This window comes from Magallana gigas, chromosome 6 (assembly GCF_963853765.1).
Source record: "Magallana gigas chromosome 6, xbMagGiga1.1, whole genome shotgun sequence".
In the NCBI taxonomy this organism is placed as follows: Eukaryota; Metazoa; Mollusca; class Bivalvia; order Ostreida; family Ostreidae; genus Magallana; species Magallana gigas.
The window spans coordinates 46424914-46448373 of NC_088858.1; the positions used below are offsets into that span (position 1 = coordinate 46424914).

The 23460-nt window shown below is 33.4% G+C and overlaps 1 protein-coding gene across 3 annotated transcripts; it reads left to right on the forward strand.

Moving 5' to 3' along the window:
* The first annotated feature begins 1487 nt into the window (after positions 1 to 1487).
* LOC105326888 (pleckstrin homology domain-containing family D member 1) lies at positions 1488 to 19876 on the forward strand. 3 transcript variants are annotated; one of them, XM_066087126.1, is made up of 16 exons: positions 1488 to 1715; positions 2987 to 3080; positions 6476 to 6565; positions 8962 to 9038; positions 9689 to 9780; positions 10055 to 10107; positions 10721 to 10815; positions 11060 to 11153; positions 12319 to 12479; positions 12870 to 12960; positions 13974 to 14015; positions 14334 to 14484; positions 14687 to 14821; positions 15914 to 15941; positions 16530 to 17985; positions 18696 to 19876. In XM_066087126.1, exons 1-15 carry the CDS (start codon positions 1546 to 1548, stop codon positions 16555 to 16557), a joined length of 1401 nt encoding a protein of 466 aa, XP_065943198.1. In that variant the 5' UTR covers positions 1488 to 1545; the 3' UTR covers positions 16558 to 17985; positions 18696 to 19876. The 3 variants fall into 3 exon arrangements, with proteins under 3 accessions (XP_065943198.1, XP_034323518.2, XP_065943199.1); XM_034467627.2 differs by lacking the exon at positions 15914 to 15941; XM_066087127.1 differs by lacking the exons at positions 15914 to 15941; positions 18696 to 19876 and adding an exon at positions 15066 to 15113 and having other exon boundaries at positions 16530 to 16642.
* The last annotated feature ends 3584 nt before the right edge of the window (positions 19877 to 23460 follow it).

Here is a 23460-nt window from a genome sequence, read left to right on the forward strand (position 1 = left end):
GATTTAATTTGTTAATTGGAAAAATCATTACTTACAAGTAATAAGACACTTTCACGTTGTGTCGTTTTATTTATCGTAAAAAACAATGAAATCAAGTATAATTTTTTAAATGGTTTCTTTCCGATTTTAGATATCTTATAGCGTAGCTCAGTGGGTTAGCGGGTTCACTACAAACCTGGAGGTCATGAGTTCGAATCCCGTTGAGGACAATCAAATTTTAAACTTTCCAAAATTTTCGAAAACGTATTTTTTGGTTGAATACTGGGAAAGAAAATTCTAAACCGGTGAAAGTATATTTATTATAATATACTTTAATCTACATTAATATTGACAGATCTTCCTAACCATCATAAGGGGATGGGAGGGTTGCTTTGCATTTCTATCAGGTTGGGATACATAAATCCTAATAGATTAGTTAATTTTTCCCTTTATTTATTTGACTTAGTTTTGCATTAAAGCGAATAAATTCACTTGTATGGGCCTATAATGAAATATGCATGTATTTATCATTCTGTGGTGATATTTAGGAAATTTTCTTTAACTCAGAAATGAAAAGTCACCAAGATGTTTGGGCCTTAGGACTTAGGAACGATAACTCTTACCTGAGGAACTTTCATACCAAATAAAATTTAAAATATATTTTGTATTTATTTGCAGTGATTTTTATTCAAATTTTTTATGTCACAGTTATTAAAATACATTTTCTTATAACATCAAGCAGCTTTTTCAGATGATTTGTCAACAGAGTAAAAAAATATGAAAAATTATGATTTGGAGAAATACTAAAAAAAATTGCAATAATAAAATTTTTGAATGTTAAGAAGTATTATATTTATTTTTAGGTGTCCGAAGGAAATATCCATCATATGACAAAAAATTTCTCTCAATTTCTTAATAGTTAACTTTTTAAAAATTATTTTACAAAAACACGAAAAAACATTTGAATTTTTTTTTTAAATACCTAAAGTATGCCTATCATCATTTTAATATTTGATAAGTATATGTTTTGTGGTCTTCTATTGAAAATTGGAATAAACTGTGGGTGTATAGAGCCACCTTAAATATTCCTATAGTAAATGTACCTGTATTTTGACAGAGAAGTATATACGCCCCTGATTTTGAGATGGCTCCTAAAAAGAACCAATCAGCCAATTTTCTTAAAACTTCGCACATAAACTAGAGTTGGTTTAAATGGCATATGGTTACAAAATAAAGAGTTTTGCCAATGTAGTTTTTCCACACAAAAAAACCCCAATTCGGCCTCCTTATATATAAATTAAAAAACCCGGCTGGCGCCTCAATTTTGCGTCATTTGAAGTTATGGGTTATATATTACAAAATTGATACGTAGTGTAATCACAGGCAAAGACACTGGAAAAATGTTTATATATCAATATAAACTCAGGTGTAGGTTAAAAAAAAAATCCCGCCAAAATTCAATGCTCATTCGGAATCTAGTGGAGTTTTCCTTATAGCAACACCCGGAAGTTGTGCGGAAATAACGCGGGTTATGACTGACAACATTCAGGAAGTGAGATGAAGTAGATGGGTTGTTTTTGTTTTTGTCGAGGATATTATCAACATGCCAGAGCAAACATGAACGGAACTCGAGAATCTCGTAATTCCAGCTCCTACGACTGGACTCAGGACATACAGCTGCACGGACTGTTGTATAAAAAGCCCATCAACCACCAGAGCAACAAGTGGACTAAAAGGTCAGATAGACAACCTTCCGTGTATTTTAACATTACTTCTTTGTGATTGTCAAGGTGTCAATTTATTTTATACTAGACACAGAAATCAAACAGTTCCGTGAGCATAAAAAGAGGGGCTATATTGTTATCAGCTATAACGTACACATGTATATACATATCTATGAAAAAAAATGTGTATGCATTCTCTTCATGCATATATGCACGACTTCAATAAAAGAAAGATACACCCTCTATATGACAAAGAACTCACATCATTTATCATTCAGAAATAGCCAAAATGGATTCTCAAATTGGGTCTCTCTCTCTCTCTCTCTCTCTCTCTCTCTCTCTCTCTCTCTCTCTCTCTCTCTCTCTTATTGGAATACTTGAACCTTATCTAAGATGTCACCTTTCAAATTAACATCCATTTTTTTAAAACATCATGCAGGCCAAAAGAAAACTCATCAAGCATTATAATATCTGGATAAACATTTATGTCTCCGAAGTTTTTAATTTTATTCATCCAACACCAAACCACCATCATTTATTTACATGATTTATTTATTTTGCAAACAGTACCATACTTCTGTTATTATATTGAAAATGCTTTTTCAAAAGTTAAGTTTTATAATAAAAATTGTTTTTGTCACTCTATGTAGTGTAAGAAAGATGGACGTTTCTTTGTTATGTTTTAAGACATTTTTTGGGGCATTATATAAACAAGCCACTACATGTGCCTTAGATGTCCACCTGCATAAAGTGTTTCTGGTCATATGGTACAATGATTTATTGAATGGTGTTTATGAATGTTACGGTTCATCGATTACCAATAAACTGTGGTCATACCTGGTGTTACAGACTGGTACAACATACAAACATGATGAGTTATGTACAACATAGTAAAAAAACAGCTTGTAAATGACAAAGATACCATGAAAAAAAGGAATAAAATGATTGACCTAACTAAATGGTACAAAAACAATGTTGAGTTTTAGTCAAGTCCAGTAAATGATAACACCATGTTTGAAATAAGAAGGGGACAATAGAAATGATAATGTTGGTGAATAATGTCTTCCCCTCACCTCAAATGAGGAACTTTCTGTTAGTGTTAGCCTATGTTAAGTGTAGATCTATATTGGGTCCTTATTATTATTACTGCATGCAAGTCAATGTACCGGTATTTCAAAATCAGTTTCTATAGTAATAGTTTTGCATATATATAAGTAGTGGTGCTTATTGATATTGGTTTAATAGACTACGGTAATAACTTTTAAACTTGTTTTCATGTGCAGGTATTTCGTAATTAAAGATGGTTTCTTGTTATACTACCCCGACACTGAGAAAAAAGAGCTGGAGAAAAGGAAATGTCTGAATGTTCACCCTAAGGTAAGGCCACACCAATATAATTTCTTGTTCATTGGACCCCGCAGGCTCGTATTTAAATAAAACTCTTCAAATAATATTATCATTAATTTCATGCATCCAGGAAATTCTGCATTGTTTTCTGTTATGTTTCCACTCTATTTTTGGTATTTTAAATAGTTTTAATAAAAAAAAAAGAAACAAGAGGAAAAAATATAACTGTGCGCACAAATTTCCTTACATACCGCCTAAAAAGTTTGGCTATAAAAAATAAAAATATTATTATTGAATGGCTCGCCTGCTCCTACCTTTTTTCATTGGATGTACGACGAACAAGAAATTTTATTGGTGTGGCCTAAGTACAATGTACCACTATAGTATTCAACACAGTGTAGATTCAACTTTACTACCATATATATATATATATTGATTTATCAATGAAGTGTTCTGTTCTGTATATGTTCCACACTGCCTGAAACAATTTTATAGATGCTATTAAAAATCTACCCTGCAGGTTTGAGAGAAGTTTAGGATGTGCACATGGATTATGAGCTGGTTTATAGTCTAAACTTTTCTTGGTTGTCATTTAGATAATAAAATGTTGGCATTGGAGAGACACAAAAGATTGTTTTAGGAAAAATGATACAAACAACCCACACACATGAATCCCAAATGATATTAGAAAGAGTCAGTCTATCAGGAGAACTCATATCCAAGAGAACTTGTACCCTGGAGAACTCATACTTGCTGGGTGTTAAAGTCCGATAACAGTTATTAATTAATTAATTGGTAGATTCTGTTGGATTTTGATTAAATCAGTAAGTGTAATATTGAATGAACAATCATAACCTGGTAACAATTAAGGAAGACCATCATCTGAATGTTTTAGGAGCAGAAATTTTCAGCTCTATGTACCTTAAAGTTGATCAAACTGACGAAGTAAGTTTTACACTTGAGATGTTTAATACAGTCATATTTAATGTGATCATGAAAATTAACTTTAAATATTTAGGTAGAACTGTACACGTTCTCTTGAAGAAGTGGTATTGGGGTATGAGTTCTTTGGCATTCAAGAAATGATAGAGGCTTTGGATTCCATATTTTATTTCTATACTTCACATAATGTCACTGACTCTCTTTAAGAAGTCAAACAGACTGACCAGGCTGGTGATTCCAGTTTTAAACATTTTGGACTTTTGTACAGCATGGGAATGGGACAAACACGCAAAGACATTTTTACATTATGCCTTAATTTAAAAAATTATACAATATCTACCAAATAAAGAAGATGAAGTGCTCTACATGTATTTTTAAAAAAGGGAGAGAACCAGCAGTGAGCTTCTGCCTTGGTTTCAAATGGGCACTCCTGATACTTTCAACCACCCCCTTCAGCTGAGCCTCTGTATCCTTTCAGATTTTCGTCACCCATGGACTCATCTTTGAACCTAAAATTCCAACATGCCATTTTGTTTTTTTTATAAGAAACGTGAACTTCGCAAGATGCATATAATATTGTTTAAGAAATGTATTATTAGTTGCGGGAAATTGTACTGTGTGAGAATCATATAATACCGTATAAAAAGCATACTGTAATACAGTGCAAGAAACGTTGCAGTTTGTGATTCTGAGTTGTTATAATCAGATGTGTCCAAATTAAGACTCTCAACTATTTGATGAAAAGCATGTTGTTTAGTTGCTTCTTTTAATAGTAACTAACATTTTAGTATCAATCATCGATTAAATGTGCTTGAACATATAAAAACGAAAATTTTGTATACAAACTGTTGTAGTGGCTGTTCTTGTGATATACTTCTCCAAGTAAACGGGAATTCAGAGCCTTGTGCAATAAATATGTAAAGGTATTGGGTATGTATACATGTTCAGACTTAGTAATGTCCATGATAATTTTGTCCATTCAAGTCTTTTATTTGTTGGGATTTGTAATCACTAGCCAGTAGGGAAATGCTTATAGTTTAGAACCATGCGTGTGTGGTAAAAACCCTACATCTACCGAATACCTTGGAATCAGCTCACTACTTGGAACTTTATTGAAAACCCTAGGATCTTTATTTAACAGCATGGGATCCTTATCAAGGCCTAAAGTTGAACTGGGCCTTGTTTTATTGTCTGTCAAAAGAATTTTGTTTTCATTTCTTTTCTTGAAAACTGAATTACCTCGGAATTCAATGATAAAATGACCCATCTCTGTAGGTAAATTGGGACTACCAACTAGGAAGTATATTTTGTAGAATGTTTATGGAAAGAAACTCAACAAAATCAGGGGACATATCAAACATTCCATGTCATCTTGCCTTTTCTTATCTGTTTTGAGTGGTATGAAGTGGTCTCGTTATCTTATATGATATCAGTGCTCCGAAAATGTCTGACAGGAGTTTATGTTAAAGACAGCACAATCATATTTTAGAAGTTTGAATATTAATGTCTCTCACAGAGAGAGAGAAAGAAAGAGAGAGAAAGAGAGCAAGAGGAGAGACTGTATTAGGGGTATATAAACATTTGTTGATTAAGCAGATTGCCCATCATTAAAATGACCATAATATTATCTAGGGAAACCCCTTGCCCTCTGCCGATCTTTAATTTTGAAGATATTCATTTAAAAATTGGATTGGACAGCAGACTTGGAGTCTATGAGTGACCTCTCTCTTCACTTGTGGCTGTTGATGACTAAATCATATGGACTAAGCTTTTGGAACATGTGTTCATATATTTAGTTCCTCGAAAAGAGTAAAGAATTTTTAAGATTCTCTCTGCCCATGTTAGATTAAAGAGCTGATTTTCTACCTGTTTTTTTGTGTGTATATATTTTGGGTGATTATAACCCTTCGACATGCAATTGCTTTTAAATTGCCTTTGAGTGATACCATACTCTGACTCATCTAGATTTAAAACTTTGTGAGTGACACTGGAAAACTGACACGTCAGAAATGAATTCATGCATATGCACAATAGTAAACAATTTTATGGCAAAAAAATCACTTATTTAATTGCCATGATCTAACACTCCTGACCCCTGAGATATGTCTAACATTAAAGACCTACCATGCACCATTAATAATGCCAAATGTTTTTTAAAATCCGAGAAAAATATATGGCATAAAGGTGTGCATTTTGAGTAGATGTAGCATAATTTCATTTTAATTTCAATAAGGAAAAATCTTCCAAGACAAACAGGTATTAAAAAATGAAAATTGTTACATTAATGGGGAAAATGCATGTTTCGTACACTTTATCAAGTTCAGAATATACTTGGATCGATTTCAAATTAATATGAAAAACATTGTAGATTGCAGTTTTATTGTATTCTACATCAAATGGAAGAATCCCTTGAAATACTTCCTAATATCAATGTGCAGTGTATCGAGAGTCCCCTTATAAAGACATTTTCTTCTTCATTGCAGGGGATTATCCCCCTTGGCGAGTGCACTATAGAAGCAGTGAGGGACAATGGACAGCCCTATGCCTTCAGTGTGGAGAGCTCAGAAATAACAGTGAGTTCTTACCCTACTTGTAAAGTTATTATAGACATTAACTGCTTGTTAAAAACTTTAATTTGTAATGTTTACAAAAAATTAAAAGATTCTCAAAATGATCCTCACTTTGTGAACTATCAAAATCAAACATAATTATTGAAAGTGAATTCTTTTCTTTTTGGTAGTTGCTCTGATAAACACCCTTTTGAACATTTGTCTTTTATGCATCATAATTTTACCCTGTAGGAACATAAATATTTACATTAAAGTTCAAACCAGTTCACAAAGGATTAAGTTAGCATAGTAACTAATTAAATTGAATTAAATTGAAATTGAATTAATAAACTGGCTTTACTTTTTTTTAAGTAGAAAGAGAGAGTACAAATAATATGTTTTAAAATATAGTAAGTCCAGTAAATATATCAAATATCAAGGAAGTATATATTAGTGTGTACATAAAAGAGACATCAAAGAGGGAAAGAAATGGTAGATACAGATGTGAGCTTTTTGAGGATGCACTCCAGAACTAGGAAACAGGAAATTTGGGTAGAGCTGAAAACCAGTGAAACTGGGAACCGAACCATTGTTATTTTCATAAATTTGCAGTAAGCATATAGTAAATACCCAAATGGTTCAAACATTACCCACCCCATTTCTTGGAAAAGTAGACTTGAGCACATGATATGAGCTTCTATTCATGTATGTAAATAGAACAAAGTTTGAACTTGGCTATTGACTTGAATGGAACCATTTTATTAAGGACTTGGATTTTCGGGAGGGCATTACTTTCTATTTCTTGCATCAAAACAATGAAACAGCAATGAAATAGAAAGGCCTATGTCACATGCTGTTTGACACAATTAACTACACAAAGTCCAAGCTCTTGTTAAAATGGTTCTAATGAAACCAGTGTTCACTCAAGAACAAATTTGAACATGTACGTAACCCAAATATTGACCATGCTTCCTTCTTTTTTGATTTGTCTAGGTCACTGTAAGTATGAGGACTGCGTGATTGTGAAGTATATAAACTGTCATCTTTCTGCAGTTTAGCATAGTCCTTTACCCTCGATTATTAATTATGAAATCATATCTAGTAGAGTATATACATGTAAACACAACATACATGTATAGAATATATTGTACAGTCTCATTTTATATATATACCCATGATGGTACCTAGGGTCCTAATATGTATGCTTCAGTGTTTTAAAACAAAATATGTGAATGTTTTATATGATTTGGCATGACACTATATTTCCATCATAGAGATTATTATGCCTATTCACTCCATATTTATTATGTTTAATCTTTTACATTTTCAATGTGTGCATCTGCACTCTAATGTTACATAATTTTATATGCCCATTTTCATTATAAGGCTGTGTGGGGAGGGGTTGTACAGAGTTTGAGACAATGATAGTGGTTACAAAGCAGTGTGGATTTACATGATGTGGATGGCATTGTAGTGAACCCACCCAATCTGTGTGGCCCATAGAACTGTAGATGGTAGTGTTTATCCCTGCATGCAGCTACTGATGGAAGCTGTTGTGTTTTGCTACAGCGCTATCTGTTTTGGTGTTATGAAAGATTTAATATTAATCCCCACCACATAATGTTTTTATACATGAATATACCTTATGTTAGGATGGGAATTCAAATTAACCTGGTAAATAACTGATGAAATTGTGTACTAGTATTGAAATCATGCATAAATGAACCTACCAGTACTTGATGATATTAATGCTTAACATCAGGACATTTGGATTCTTTGTCATATTCACGAAGAATTGCCATGAAAATTTTGGGTTTAAAACCTTTCAGTAATAATAGGTCTACCATAGTTAAAAAATCAAATTTTGATCTCTTTTTTATGGCTGTTATTTAACAAGTTTTCCTCTGCGAGAGTGGATGGTTATTGAAGAAATTATTTATTTAAAAAAAAATACTGGTACATTAATATGATATATATAGGCACAAATAATATATCACTGAAAGGCTGTTAACTGTATATTTTAAAATGCTAAATCTTTAATTGTAATTTTACTGGGCCAAACTGCTTATACTTAAGCTTTACATACACTGGTTTTCGCTTTTCATGCAGAATTCCAGATACCGTATTCTGAAGAGCAGAAGTTGTCTTTCCTTATTTGTTGTACTTTGAGTTTTCTAACTATTTGTTTAGTGAGCTTATGGATGATGCTGAATTTATCAAAAATATCTATTAATGTTTTAACTTGAATTCTTTTCCTTTGAAGATTAATTCATATGATTTCCTTCTCTGTCATATTTCTCATCTTTTCAGGGATTTCTCCTCTGTCTATCTTATTTACCAATTTGTTCTGTTGAATTAATTTTAATTTTGACACAAAATGAACTTGATTTATTTGAAGGAATGTTTTGGTTTCATTAAAGGGTAAACTTCTGTTGGCAGCTGATAACAGCTTTGAGCGAGACAAGTGGATTGATATGTTACAGAAATCCAAACGCATGTTGGTACTCACTGATTATACTTAATTTTATTTCATTTGTAAAACTATTTTGCACATTATTAAAGCTTGTTAACAAAATAGTTTTTTAGCATTGATGTTGTTTTTTCAAGTTTGTATTCTACATTGTTTGTATGTATACATATAGATATGATAATTTATATTTATATATTTTTTATAATCATGCTTTTTTATTACATTTTCTTTATTGATGAATGGTACAAGTATTTAATTAAACAATTTTATCAAACAGAATTAAAACCAGTCTGATTTAAAGCAGCTCCTTGACTCACTCCTATGTATTGACTTCAGTGACAGTGGATCAAAGAGCAGCTGGTTCTAATCAGATTGGAATTAAAGCTGATATTTTTTAATGTCCTGTTGGATTATTATATTTTTTCAGTTGGAAATATTTTACTAATATTATGATCAAACATATGTATTCAATAAAAAAGTTACAGGCCTCAGTTATAATAACTTAAATATTTATAATGATGGTTGAATACCTGAAGTAATGAATGAATAAGATGTATAGATTATAATTTATGAAAATGTGAAGCCAAAAAAAAAAGGGGGGGGGAGGTTTATGATAAGTTTGTATTTCATTTTTGTGTGATTTTTTGGTGCATTGTCCATCATTTTTACTTGCCCAGAACATGGAAAAGTTCTAGGCTGGCCGATGAAATGATTCACCAGTTGGAGGAGCAAGGACTGCAGATGGCCAAGCAGAGACAGGAGTATTTTGGTAACCTCACTCTTTATGACAACTTCTAGCTCACTCACATGTTATAATGTCCAGTGACACTCTGCTTGATAACATTTTGTTTAATAATTTTCCCCACCTGAATAAAAATGCAACATGAGTTAGAATCATTCTACATGTATCAATCCGTATCTCCTAAAGAAAGTTAACAGTTGTATTCATTGCTGACGATGGTTACACATACATATGGCAATGACCCAAGGGTCTACTTTTTTAGCCTCTTTTGTCTCACTAGTGCTCATTTTATTTTCAACAGACCAACTGCAGTCAGAAGTCATGGCATTGTCAGATGAAAAAGAGAAATCGGAGGTAAATCTTTGAGAGTCAAATGTTTGATAGCAAACTTGGGCAGTGAAACATTCTATAGAGATGTTCATTGTTTACTTGAGTATCTCCTCAATGTATGTAAACTTACTGACCCATGAATAAGAGATTAATTATCAAATTATAGCAATTTGAATTACAAGAAGTTTGTTTCAAATTCAGATTGTTAAAATAAGATTGTGTGTATATCATATCAAATGCAACAGAGAGAGAGAGAGAGAGAGAGAGAGAGAGAGAGAGAGAGAGAGAGAACAATGTGCATTGACTTGAAATAGGTACTGGTATGTTTAAGAAAGATGGAAATATTACAAAATTACTTTGGAAACATAAATATATGTGGGGGCTCAATTTCCAAGGATTTCATGATTTCTCCTTGCCCTCAAATTAACATCCCCAATAAACTATGAAACATTTTTTTTATTGTACAGTCAGATTCTGAAAGAATTTGATAAAAATAAATATTTAAAGCATAAAACATAATGCAAACAATTTTTGTTAAAACATTTACTTACTTGATAATGATCTGAATTAGGCATGGAGAGAGATATAAATAAAGCCAGGTAAATTTGTCACTATCAATAGTGTTGTAAATTTTTAGGAACTTGCCAGAGTAAATCAGGAACTGGAAAAGGAAAAAGAGAAAATGGAAAACTATCAGAAAGAGCTGATGGAGGAATTCGAACAAGTAAAACAGTGAGTGTTCTCATATGTAAAACACAAATGAAACAGTGTTTCAATATGTAAGCCACAAATGAAAACAATGTTCTCCTATGTTAACAAAAAATAAAACAGTGTTTCCATATGTAAACCACAAATAAGACAATATTTTCATATGTTAGCCATGGGAGTTAGAGTGCATCATTATATAACTGTAGCCTGACTATTACTGTGCTGATTGCTTGGTGATTGTGTTGACAAAGTGACTTCCTCCTTATAGGGAACTAGAGGACACCAACCAGTACATGCAGGATGTGAAGCAAGACCGGGAGGCACTGTCTTCAACAATATCCCAGCAACAGGAGAGCTTAAAGGTACACCTAACTAACCAATAAGTCAAGTCAGTTACACCTAGCTATGAAATAACTCAAGTTAAGTTTACTACACCAAGCTAATGCTAAGGTCAAATCAGGATATCTTACAGAGTTACATAGCTAATAAATAAGTCAAATCATGAAAGCTTACAGGTACACCTAGCTAGTGAATAAGTCAGGTCAGGTTTACTTAGCTTGTGAATAAGTCAAATCAGGCACACTTTACTCTTACATAAGTCAGTACACTTTACTCTTACATAGGTCAGGTACACCTAGCTAGTGAATAAGTCAGGCACACTTTACTCTTACATAAGTCAGGTACACTTTACTCTTACATAAGTCAGTACACTTTACTCTTGCATAAGTCAGTACACTTTACTCTTACATAAGTCAGGTACACTTTACTCTTACATAAGTCAGTACGCTTTACTCTTACATAGGTCAGGTACACCTAGCTAGTGAATAAGTCAGGCACACTTTACTCTTACATAAGTCAGTACACTTTACTCTTGCATAAGTCAGTACACTTTACTCTTACATAAGTCAGGTACACTTTACTCTTACATAAGTCAGTACGCTTTACTCTTACATAGGTCAGGTACACCTAGCTAGTGAATAAGTCAGGCACACTTTACTCTTACATAAGTCAGTACACTTTACTCTTGCATAAGTCAGTACACTTTACTCTTACATAAGTCAGGTACACTTTACTCTTACATAAGTCAGGTACACATCACTCTTACATAAGTCAGGTACTCTTTAGAAGTAAATAAGTTAGATACACCCTGCTTGTGAATAAATGAAGTCAGGTTCCCCTAGCTAATGAATAAGTTAAGTCAGGTACACTTTGTTAGTACCTTGCTATTGAATGAGGCAAGTCAGGTACACCTAGCAAGTGAATAAATCAAGTCAGGGAAACTTACAGATAAATTTAGCAAGTTGGTAAATCAAGTCAGGAAAGATTAGAGGTACAGCTAGCTAGTGAATAAGTCAAATTGGGCATACCTAGCAAGTAAATTAATCAAGAATACAATGCTACTGAATAAGTCAAGATTCAGCTTTAACTTACAATTGAAAAGACCTCCTTGAGTTTCAATTTTTAGCACACCCTTTGGATTACATAGATGAAACATTTATCATTTCCAAAATATCATTATGTATTCAGAGTCTAGCTGAGGAAAAACAGAGGATTATTAGTAGTTTAGAGGAGCGAGAGAATCAGAACCAGCCGCTGCAGCAGACACACAGCAATGTGGAGGATCAGCTGAGGAACATCGAGAGCCAGATGAGGATACTCCAGGAGGAGAAGGCGGATACAGAGAGAAGGTCAGAGTCACTGAGTATACAGCCATAGGGGTTAGATAATGCCTAGAATAAGATGTGGTCAAGTATACAGTGTATCAAAGACAGGTCAGAGTAACAGAGTGCAGAGCCATAGGAATTAGATATTGCTTAGAATGAATTGTGGTCAAGTATACAGTATATCAAAGACAGGCCAGAGTCACAGGGTGCAGAGCCATAGGGTTTAAATGTTGCTTAGTATAAAATATGGTCAAATATACACTATACGGTATATCTAAGACAATCTGCTTACTACCATCAGTTATTTTGGCCTAGAATTAGCATATGTTGTTTTTGCTGATTTACTTTTAGTTGACTTCCGTTATGCCTTAGGTTAACAAAGAATAGAATTGTAATTATGTATCCTTTATTTAGATTAAAAGAAAATGAAGAGAAAGCCCACACACTTGAAGAGGAAAAGCAACAGTTTGATGAACAAGCACAGGAGCTCAACGAGACAATTAAGGTGATGCTAATATGAGTTCCAGTACTTCCTGGACTAATTTCCATAATAGATTCTAATATGCTTATTATACCCCACACATAAAGTTGGAAGGTGTACTTTTTTTTTACCTGTCTGTCCATTAGTCAGTCAGTCAGTCAGTCCTGATTTTTTTTATGTGTAACTCCTCTTAACTGCTGCACAGAATTTCAAGACGCTTTGTAGGTATGAAAGACAAAATATGTAGATGTTCATATTACATGTACCAGGAAATTTTGTTGTTGTTAAATACAGAAGTATAAATGTGCATTTATGCGTTTGAGTTTCCATTTGATGATATTTTGGGAGTTATGCCCCTGTATTTATTTATTTTGTGAATTTAATGCTTACCCTTCCATTTATTATAAGTAGCATTGTCAAGTAATTAGGGAGCCTGGGTATGCAAGTTTGATCACTTTTTTTTCATGTTTATTAAAGCTATTTGTGTTCAGATATGACTCTAAAACATTGTTTTTCTTTTACTACTCATCAATTGTCTGGCTTAATAAGAGTGAACCTTTTAAACTTTTTCTGAAGCCCAGGAAATGAATTTTTCAACTAGGTTTTGTATGTAGCCTCCTTCGGGGTAGGGAAACATATTTTGCACTGTCTTCTTACAAACATTAAGGTGTGGTGAAAAATTCCATATTTTCAGTAATCTTAAAAGCTTAGAAATTCTTTCTTTAAATTCATAGGCAGAGAAACTTTATGTACCTAATCAGCAAGGTTACATCCACCAAATTCTGAATTTTAATACTTGAGATTATCGCCATAAAATCTATTGGTGTTACATATATTATGATTTTATTTATCAAATACTGGTATCTTTGAAAGATCAAAACTTAGTAGTTTCTTTCTATACACATACTTAAGTGACAATTGTGCATCCCTGAAGTCAGTGAGGGTTGTAGATTTTTAAAGAATAACTTTACTTTAAGAGGAAATAAAAAGAAATGCTCAATTTTTATATTTTTAATTCTAATCTTTTGATATTATAGGACCTGAGGGCTCAGAAGGAGATGACAGAAGCCGAATTAAAGGTAAGGCCAGGATACATAGATAAACCTGAAAGATTTTATTAACATGTTTTTCCAATCATATTGATAATCATTTTGAGTTGTGTTACAAAAATAAATTACCTCGTGGTTCCTTGCTTTTTTAAGAAACTGGATAAGTTATTATAAAGTACACGTAGTGATAAGACAACATCAGTGTATTGAAGATATTTCATAGGGAACTGTCTGACTGGTAAAATTTGAATGGATAATTTTAACTGTTGTTAAAAGTTTAATTATTTACTTTCACTTATGTTCACTGTTTATTTCTTGTACTAATTGCTCCTATTACCTGTGGACTAGGAGGAAGTGATGGCCAGAATGAATGCTGAGCGTAAACTTAGGGAAGCGGAAGAATCGTTGAGGAAGCTCGGAGTGGCTGTGGATTCACAGACGATGATTATCAAAGAAGATGTTCATCAAGAAATGGTTGTTAATGTCAAAAAATTGAAACGTGAGATTTTCTTTTTTAATTTTGTCAGTTTTAGAATACACAGAACCCACAATAAAAATTCATGTAGCAGAATATAGCAACTGAAAAGAACCCAAAATTTTATTTCCTAGCAAATTGCTTAATAATATTTTTAATATCTGGAATTTTGTCTTTTAAATTGCTCCTTAATACAATGTATGTGTGATCCTTTTTTTTCTTCCAGAGTTTTTTGAAGGACTTGCTATGGAAGCCGAAATAGATGAGGATAAACCTATGATTGTCAAAAATTCCATCCATGCACGCAAAACATTGCAGCGAAGAGCCAAAACAAACAAAATCAAGAAAACACGCTCAAATAGTAAGTCTTTGTATTTACATAGTCTTTCATCATATTTTTAGTATTTTCATAGGGTGTTTCTTTGTGCTTTGGTTAATTCCTATTTTATCTTTTGAAAAAAGAAAGATCATATGCTGCCATATTTATTTATTTTTTATACATTGTATATGCTCATACTTTCTCGATTCTTCTAGTTTATGGTACTGAAATGCATATTTATGAAACAACATGTTAATGTAAATGTATGATTTTCTTTAAATTCCAGAATCTTGTAGCTTTGACTTTGGCGAGTTCTTATATGTTTATGTTTAAGGTAGAAAACTCTGTGTGTAGAAGGAAATGGAACCTAGATTCTTCCCTTGTTTAATACTTATACCTTTTTCCGCTTATTTTGTTTGCAAATTCATTGTTTAAATTAAGTAACCATACATGTACCCATACTTTAAAGATATTTTGTCAGATATCCAAATTTTTATCTTTCTAAATTTTGTAATATTATTTCATCTGATATATATAAAAAAGCCCAATATTTCCACATTTACTAGATTTTATAATGAAAATCTGTGTTATAAGTAAAAATTTTATTTTGACAAAATTCTTTTGACTCACATCCCATCCCAAAATAAACTTCTAGAAAATAAAATGTTAATAAATATTGATAACAACAGGTTAATGTTTTGATCAGCAATTTATAAGAATTATATTTTGTTTATGAGTATAGAATGGTAACTAAATGATAGCACATCAGCAGTCGGACATATATTTAATATTTATGAATTCTGTTCATCAACCACATTCCCCTGATGTTAAATATTTGTCTCATAATAAAAACATGCACCCCCAACCTTACAATACACCTTGCGAGGTATACATTTCTATTACGAGAAAAATATATATATGTCACCCACATTGTTTTGTGTCCCACATTTAGACAATTAAACATATTTAGAGGTATCAGTTAGTCTATTGGTAGATTTCTAAATCAGTAAATGAAATTGGTTAATGGGATTAAATATTTTTGATAACAAGTGTGTGAGAGTTTATTATAAGGTGATAAAAAAATCTCCTCATTATTTTGGAAGAAAAAGACCAATTATTGAGATTATTTTAAAGGTGAATCAAGTTACCAAAGGAGACTGAGGTATAATCACATAGTTTGAATAATTCAGGATTCTTCTTCACTATAAACTTAACTGTTGATGCAATTTTGTTGAGTTATGAATATTTATTAGATTACAGTTCATTAAATTTATGGTTCTTAATTGCATGGGTTGTAGATGGTGATGTGTTTTATCTACAAGTAATGATTTTAAGAATACACAGACAACTAATCAGTTAGCCATATTTTAATTAATTTGTCACAACTTATTTTAATTGATTAAATGATAATCACAGTACATGTACATGTACCATTATTTATTTCAATTGGCAATTTGTATTCTACAGGATTAGGTATTGTTAAGTTGATTTCATATACAGTTGTATAATTTATGATTCTTTCAAAGTAGCAAAACCTCAACAAGCCTAATCATGGCCTAGGTTGTGTTAGATTTATGACTAAATGAACTCACAAGTATAAAAATAAGTTTTACAGCAAGCTCTGACACATCTAAAACTCCTGATTTCTTTTCAGCAGATATAAATACAAACACAAAAAAAAGATTCTTTCTAAAGACCACCACCATTTCATTTTTTGATGCATTGTAATTGTTTATCCTTTACTGTTTAGGTTTGCGAGTGAGGTCATCCAATTTTGACAAAGACAAAGACGGCGATGGACTGGCCCCTATCAGGCGCTGTGTTACAACGGTCAGGAAGAACTTTACGCAATCTGTGAATTTCCCGTTAGGCAGTGGAGTTAAAGTGACTGAGGAAGAGTTTCTGTAATGTAAAATAATTTTTAATATACTCATTATGGCGGCCATAATCTTGGTTTGTTTTTAGCATAATGTTAAAACCAATCATTGTAGTCCTGACATAGGACTACATTATAGTCCAGACATTATAGTCCTGACCCAGGATTATATTACAAAGTTCTGGTAAATAAATCTTGTTCCTTTGTGCCAGCTGTAGATACTGGCATTGGCAGGAAAGATTTTCTTCCAAATGTATCAGTAGTTTTGAACCAGAAAATGTCATACAAGTTAGTTATTTTTCTCCCCAACAGTTGTTTTGTTACAAGGTTTGTTGTAAGTTTATGTATTTTCTGTCTCTTAATTGTTAAAAATTCTAGGGTTTGCTTGAATAAACAAATTACAATGTTATCTATCCAACAATTCTCCCATACATTGTCAGTGGTACAGATATATCAGTATGGGTATATATTGCTGCGTTATGGAGAATCTAGTGTCTTTTGCTATTCAACCTGTGATAACCTGAACTGTCCTCTGTGATCTGTTCAGAATGTTATAGATTTACATTGGTGCTAGGACTTGTTTTGTTTTTATGCAGTGCTTAAGTTTTGCACAATGTAATAGTATTTAGGAGAGCATTTATGAGAGAGTGCATTTACAATGAAAGAATTTAAGTTTCTTGTCTCACAAACATTTATAGATCTGTAATATATATTGATGTATGTCAGAGATTCTTCGTTTCATGTACAGTTTTTGAACATCATATACCACAGTATATATATTCTTTTTCAATATCATATTTTCTTTTTCAGTATCATATATCACAGTACATGTATATATTTTCTTTTTCATACAGATAACCAGTTTAGTAGTACATGTACTTATATGTAAATCTATAGATGTATTTTTATACTTTGTATTATTTTGATATATTTATGTACCAAAGAATAGGAAAGTGCAACTGCTAGATCAATTGTGATGAAAATTAAAGTGCAAAAATATTGTAATGCAGTACGTAAGAAATAAGGCATCAAGTATGCATCATTTTCATCCCTATCTTTTAACCTGTGTACCCGTAATTCATTTATGGTGAAATTGGTGCTTTCCTTATCTATGCTATTTGCTATAGCTATTTAGCTGTTATATAATTATATAACATGTATTTTTAAAAGTTAGGGTAGAATCTTCATCAAATTGTATCTGTTAGAAAGGAGGAGGCAGATGGTCAGCAAATTAGCAATCAGATCTGGCTTAAAATTTCTGAAATGATATTTTTAGCCATGAACATCCAGCTCTCTTATAATCCTGTCTTTTTGCTTACCGTACTTAAGTGTTATAATATACAATTATTTAATGCTTGAGCAGTCAATAGACCAGAATATTTTTCCCGAGGTGCAGGGAACAGCTCAGTATGATCTATTGCCCGAGGCCAACGGCCGAGGGCAATAGATCATACTGAGCTGTTCCCTGCACCAAGGGAAAAAATTCTGGTCTATTGACTGTTCAAGCATTCAATAATTGTTTTATTACCTAATTTCTTTTTTAGTTTTCGGGGTTTACTATTTTGCAGATGGTTTTCGTGCCATTATGCAATATACTAAGATTTTTTTTTTCATCTTTTATATGCAAAAAACATGTTGCATGCATTACATATTAGTTTACACAAAGAAGGGGGGGGGGGTTTCAACCCATTAGATTTTAAATACATGTAGTCTTTTACCTTATATGAGGCTTTAAAACTGTTGATTATTTGATACTCCATTTTGATAACTTTGAATTTGGTTTCACCAAATACATGTACTAAAAACAGAGACTATGTAAAGGAATATACATTCCCTGAGAACTATCGAAAGGATGTAACATTAACATACCCGCGTTCTGAAATACGTTGCCGGTCCAATAGATCGAAGTCTATTGACCGGCGGTCCGATAGATCGCAGTCTATTGACCGGCCGTCTAATAGATCGCAGTCTATTGACCGGCAGTTCAAAATAGACGCAAATATTTCATTTATAATAAAACAGCAAAATCCCTTTGATTAGGTAATAATACTGACTATTTTGAATATAGATGATATATTTTTATAATATTTAAAACGGTCTTTCATTTTCTCACATAATTTCAATTACCAGTTTATTCTTGTTCAACATTTCCATTCATCGGGGTCAGTTGACCTCAGATGACCTATTGCTATCCTTGTTGTCTGTTGTTGTGTGTCATTGATCATCAGTGTTCATGCAATCACCAACACTCATCTCCTCTTGGGGATCAGAGAGTCTGTTGTTTGGGTGGGGCTACATTTAATCAGAATAATAAAATTAAAATATATTAATTTTAATCTTTTTCAGATTTCTTCTCCTAAGCATCTACATGTACATGATTATTCTTTTGCTGGTCAAGAGTGTCTCTACCAAAATGTTATCCTTCACAATTTGCTATTCTCATGTGACTGTTAACGCCTATGGGCCTCTTATTATTGAAGAACCTGCTATTTTGTAAAAATAGAGTTATTGTCTTTAAAACTGTCTCGTTTTTTTCTGAAAAGAATCTTTTTCCTTTTTAGAAATTATTCAAATAATGAATTGTAAGATGTTAAATGCACCTTTTTCGGGCATAAGTGTTATATATTTTAAAATAGTAATACACATACAAGTATGTCTATGAAGGTTGATTCTCCAGGTTTTTATATCGAGATGAGAATATACTGTTACACCCTTGTGTGTGTGTCTGTCCGTAACTTTCTGTCACATTTGTTCACAGCAGCTATTAATCGCAAATGCTTGAAATTTTTATACACTCTTTGTTCAGGCTTGCCATATGGTGGGAACGATGTCAACTTCCCGTCGACTCTGCTTATTTTGTATATTCACATCAGAGTGGTGGTATCGCAAGTGAGATTTTGGCTCACATAAATCTTGTTTCCTCTATTTGATTGAGCTGTTAAGGAGATTTCAGCCAATGTAGGTGGTAAATAATCTATTATTTATTTGTAATATTTTGATATGTTGCAAGTATGTTTTTCCTAAAACACAGAAAAAAGTTTCTATTTCATTAATATGTAGTATCGAAACTTTATGCAGACATGCCCGGTTCTTTTCTCATCTGACATTTAATAAAATTGAATGAAATGCAGATCACTAAATGGTTTTTGCATTCACTAGCTGTCAGTAATGTACTTCAAATATTTGCGAAATATTTATATTATGTTCTTTCATAACTTTGTTGAATAAAACGTTTTTTGCAAAAAGATTTAAATTATGCGTATTTTTTTCTCTTCATTTTATAAATAAGCCTCTAAATAACCCATATCACAGGCGCCTGATTTTAAAACTATTTACTTTTTACTTAAGAAATCAAACGGGATATTTTCTTTTTATATTACCTGTGCTTCGTATAGATAAAAAATGTGTAGAAATTGGCCTGACGATTAAGGAGAAATCAAACATTTTTTTTATTCATTTGATATAACTGTTAAGACCCATATTTAAAAAAAGGGGGCAGGTGTTTGATACAAGTACGATGAAATATCTGAAGTTCTGTCCACAAAATAAACAACCAAGAAATAAAAAATGTTCATGCATATAATTGTGTTATCAATAAAATTTAAAGTTTCCAGTGTCTTTGTTTGTGATAACGGACTACGAATAGTAGAAGCGAATAGTTTAATACATATCATCAGTGACGCAGAGAACCGATTTCCCCGTAATTACACGAAATGAATTTCACCAATCTAATATTTAATCTTACAGTGAAAATTTTATGAATATAAGTGATAAGAAATTTGTTATTGACTGATATAAGATAACCATTAGAACGGTCGGTTTAAAGATCGTTACAAAAAGTTCACGCGTATACACATACATGTAGATTAATTAACCCTATATCCGTTGAACATTATTTGTTAATTAATATTTTGCTGTTATTTAGGGAATAAGGAATCATTCTTGGAGTATTATGAGGTGATCTTTAGGTCAATAAGTGATCAAATTTAACGGATCTTTAAATCAAGATGAAATCGAAGATTTGGAATTATATGATAGGCATAGCATCCAAGTCTCAGTGATTATAATAAATGCAACTCTGTGCTCAGTTGTTTTTCTTTAAAATGGCAACCTGTTCAATCCAACATAATAAATCTTGATCAATAAAGAGTGTTTATTAAGACATTGGTAGAAACATTTTAACAAGAGCTTGGGCTTTGGATAGTTATGTCAAACAGAAATGTGACAAAGGCCCTGCATGGCTAACTCCTTGGTCCCATACAAACTGTGGATCTAAGAACCACGAGCATTATAATGGTACCTGAAGATGAAAGAACGCAGACAAAAGAGCCTGCATAACCACGAACTCGGTGTTACACACGAATACACGCAGGAACTTTGATCATACATACACTGGATATGTCAGAACCTCGAGTATACATGTCCTGCATACAAACTGGTGGTCCCATACAAACTGTGGATCTAAGAACCACGAGCATTATAATGGTACCTGAAGATGAAAGAACCCAGACAAAAGAGCCTGCATAACCACGAACTCGGTGTTACACACGAATACACGCAGGAACTTTGATCATACATACACTGGATATGTCAGAACCTCGAGCATACATGTCCTGCATACAAACTCGTGGTCCCATACAAACTGTGGATCTAAGAACCACGAGCATTATAATGGTACCTGAAGATGAAAGAACCCAGACAAAAGAGCCTGCATAACCACGAACTCGGTGCTACACACAAATACAAGGACGAACTTTGATCATACATACACTCTATATGCCAGAACCTCGAGCATACATGTCCTGCATACAAACTGGTGGTCCCATACAAACTGTAGATCTAAGAACCACGAGCATTATAATGGTACCTGAATATGAAAGAACCCAGACAAAAGAGCCTGCATAACCACGAACTCGGTGCTACACACGAGTACACGGACCAACTTTGATCATACATACACTGGATATGTCAGAACCTCGAGTATACATGACCTGCATACAAACTCGTGGTCCCATACAAACTGTGGATCTAAGAACCACGAGCATTATAATGGTACCTGAAGATGAAAGAACCCAGACAAAAGAGCCTTCATAACCACGAACTCGGTGCTACACACAAATACAAGCACAAACTTAGATCATACATACACTGGATATGTCAGAACCTCGAGCATACATGACCTGCATACAAAATCGTTGGTCCATTACAAACTGTGGATCTAAGAACCACGAGCATTATAATGGTACCTGAAGATGAAAGAACGCAGACAAAAGAGCCTTCATAACCACGAACTCGGTGCTACACACAAATACAAGCACAAACTTAGATCATACATACACTCTATATGCCAGAACCTCGAGCATACATGTCCTGCATACAAAACTTGTTGGTCCCATACAAACTGTGGATCTAAGAACCACGAGCATTATAATGGTACCTGAAGATGAAAGAACCCAGACAAAAGAGCCTGCATAACCACGAACTCGGTGCTACACACGAGTACACGGACCAACTTTGATCATACATACACTGGATATGTCAGAACCTCGAGTATACATGACCTGCATACAAACTCGTGGTCCCATACAAACTGTGGATCTAAGAACCACGAGCATTATAATGGTACCTGAAGATGAAAGAACCCAGACAAAAGAGCCTGCATAACCACGAACTCGGTGCTACACACGAGTACACGGACCAACTTTGATCATACATACACTGGATATGTCAGAACTTCGAGTATACATGACCTGCATACAAAACTGGTGGTCCCATACAAACTGTGGATCTAAGAACCACGAGCATTATAATGGTACCTGAAGATGAAAGAACGCAGACAAAAGAGCCTTCATAACCACGAACTCGGTGCTACACACAAATACAAGCACAAACTAAGATCATACATACACTGGATATGTCAGAACCTCGAGTATACATGACCTGCATACAAACTCGTGGTCCCATACAAACTGTGGATCTAAGAACCACGAGCATTATAATGGTACCTGAAGATGAAAGAACGCAGACAAAAAAGCCTTCATAACCACGAACTCGGTGCTACACACAAATACAAGCACAAACTTAGATCATACATACACTGGATATGTCAGAACCTCGAGTATACATGACCTGCATACAAAACTGGTGGTCCCATACAAACTGTGGATCTAAGAACCACGAGCATTATAATGGTACCTGAAGATGAAAGAACGCAGACAAAAGAGCCTTCATAACCACGAACTCGGTGCTACACACAAATACAAGCACAAACTTAGATCATACATACACTGGATATGTCAGAACCTCGAGTATACATGACCTGCATACAAAACTGGTGGTCCCATACAAACTGTGGATCTAAGAACCACGAGCATTATAATGGTACCTGAAGATGAAAGAACGCAGACAAAAGAGCCTTCATAACCAAGAACTCGGTGCTACACACAAATACAAGCACAAACTTAGATCATACATACACTGGATATGTCAGAACCTCGAGCATACATGACCTGCATACAAAATCGTTGGTCCCATACAAACTGTGGATCTAAGAACCACGAGCATTATAATGGTACCTGAAGATGAAAGAACCCAGACAAAAGAGCCTGCATAACCACGAATTCGGTGCTACACACAAATACAAGGACGAACTTTGATCATACATACACTCTATATGCCAGAACCTCGAGTATACATGTCCTGCATACAAAACTTGTTGGTCCCATACAAACTGTGGATCTAAGAACCACGAGCATTATAATGGTACCTGAAGATGAAAGAACCCAGACAACAGAGCCTGCATAAC

What these genes read in the sequence shown, in the direction of transcription:
- LOC105326888 (XM_034467627.2), top strand. Translation starts at nt 1,546, where the DNA reads ATGGGTTGTTTTTGTTTTTGTCGAGGATATTATCAACATGCCAGAGCA. An exon ending in ATGAAAAAGAGAAATCGGAG is followed by an intron (nt 10,108 to 10,720) that starts GTAAATCTTTGA and finishes GTAAATTTTTAG; the next exon opens with GAACTTGCCAGAGTAAATCA. An exon ending in AGCTCAACGAGACAATTAAG is followed by an intron (nt 12,961 to 13,973) that starts GTGATGCTAATA and finishes TTGATATTATAG; the next exon opens with GACCTGAGGGCTCAGAAGGA.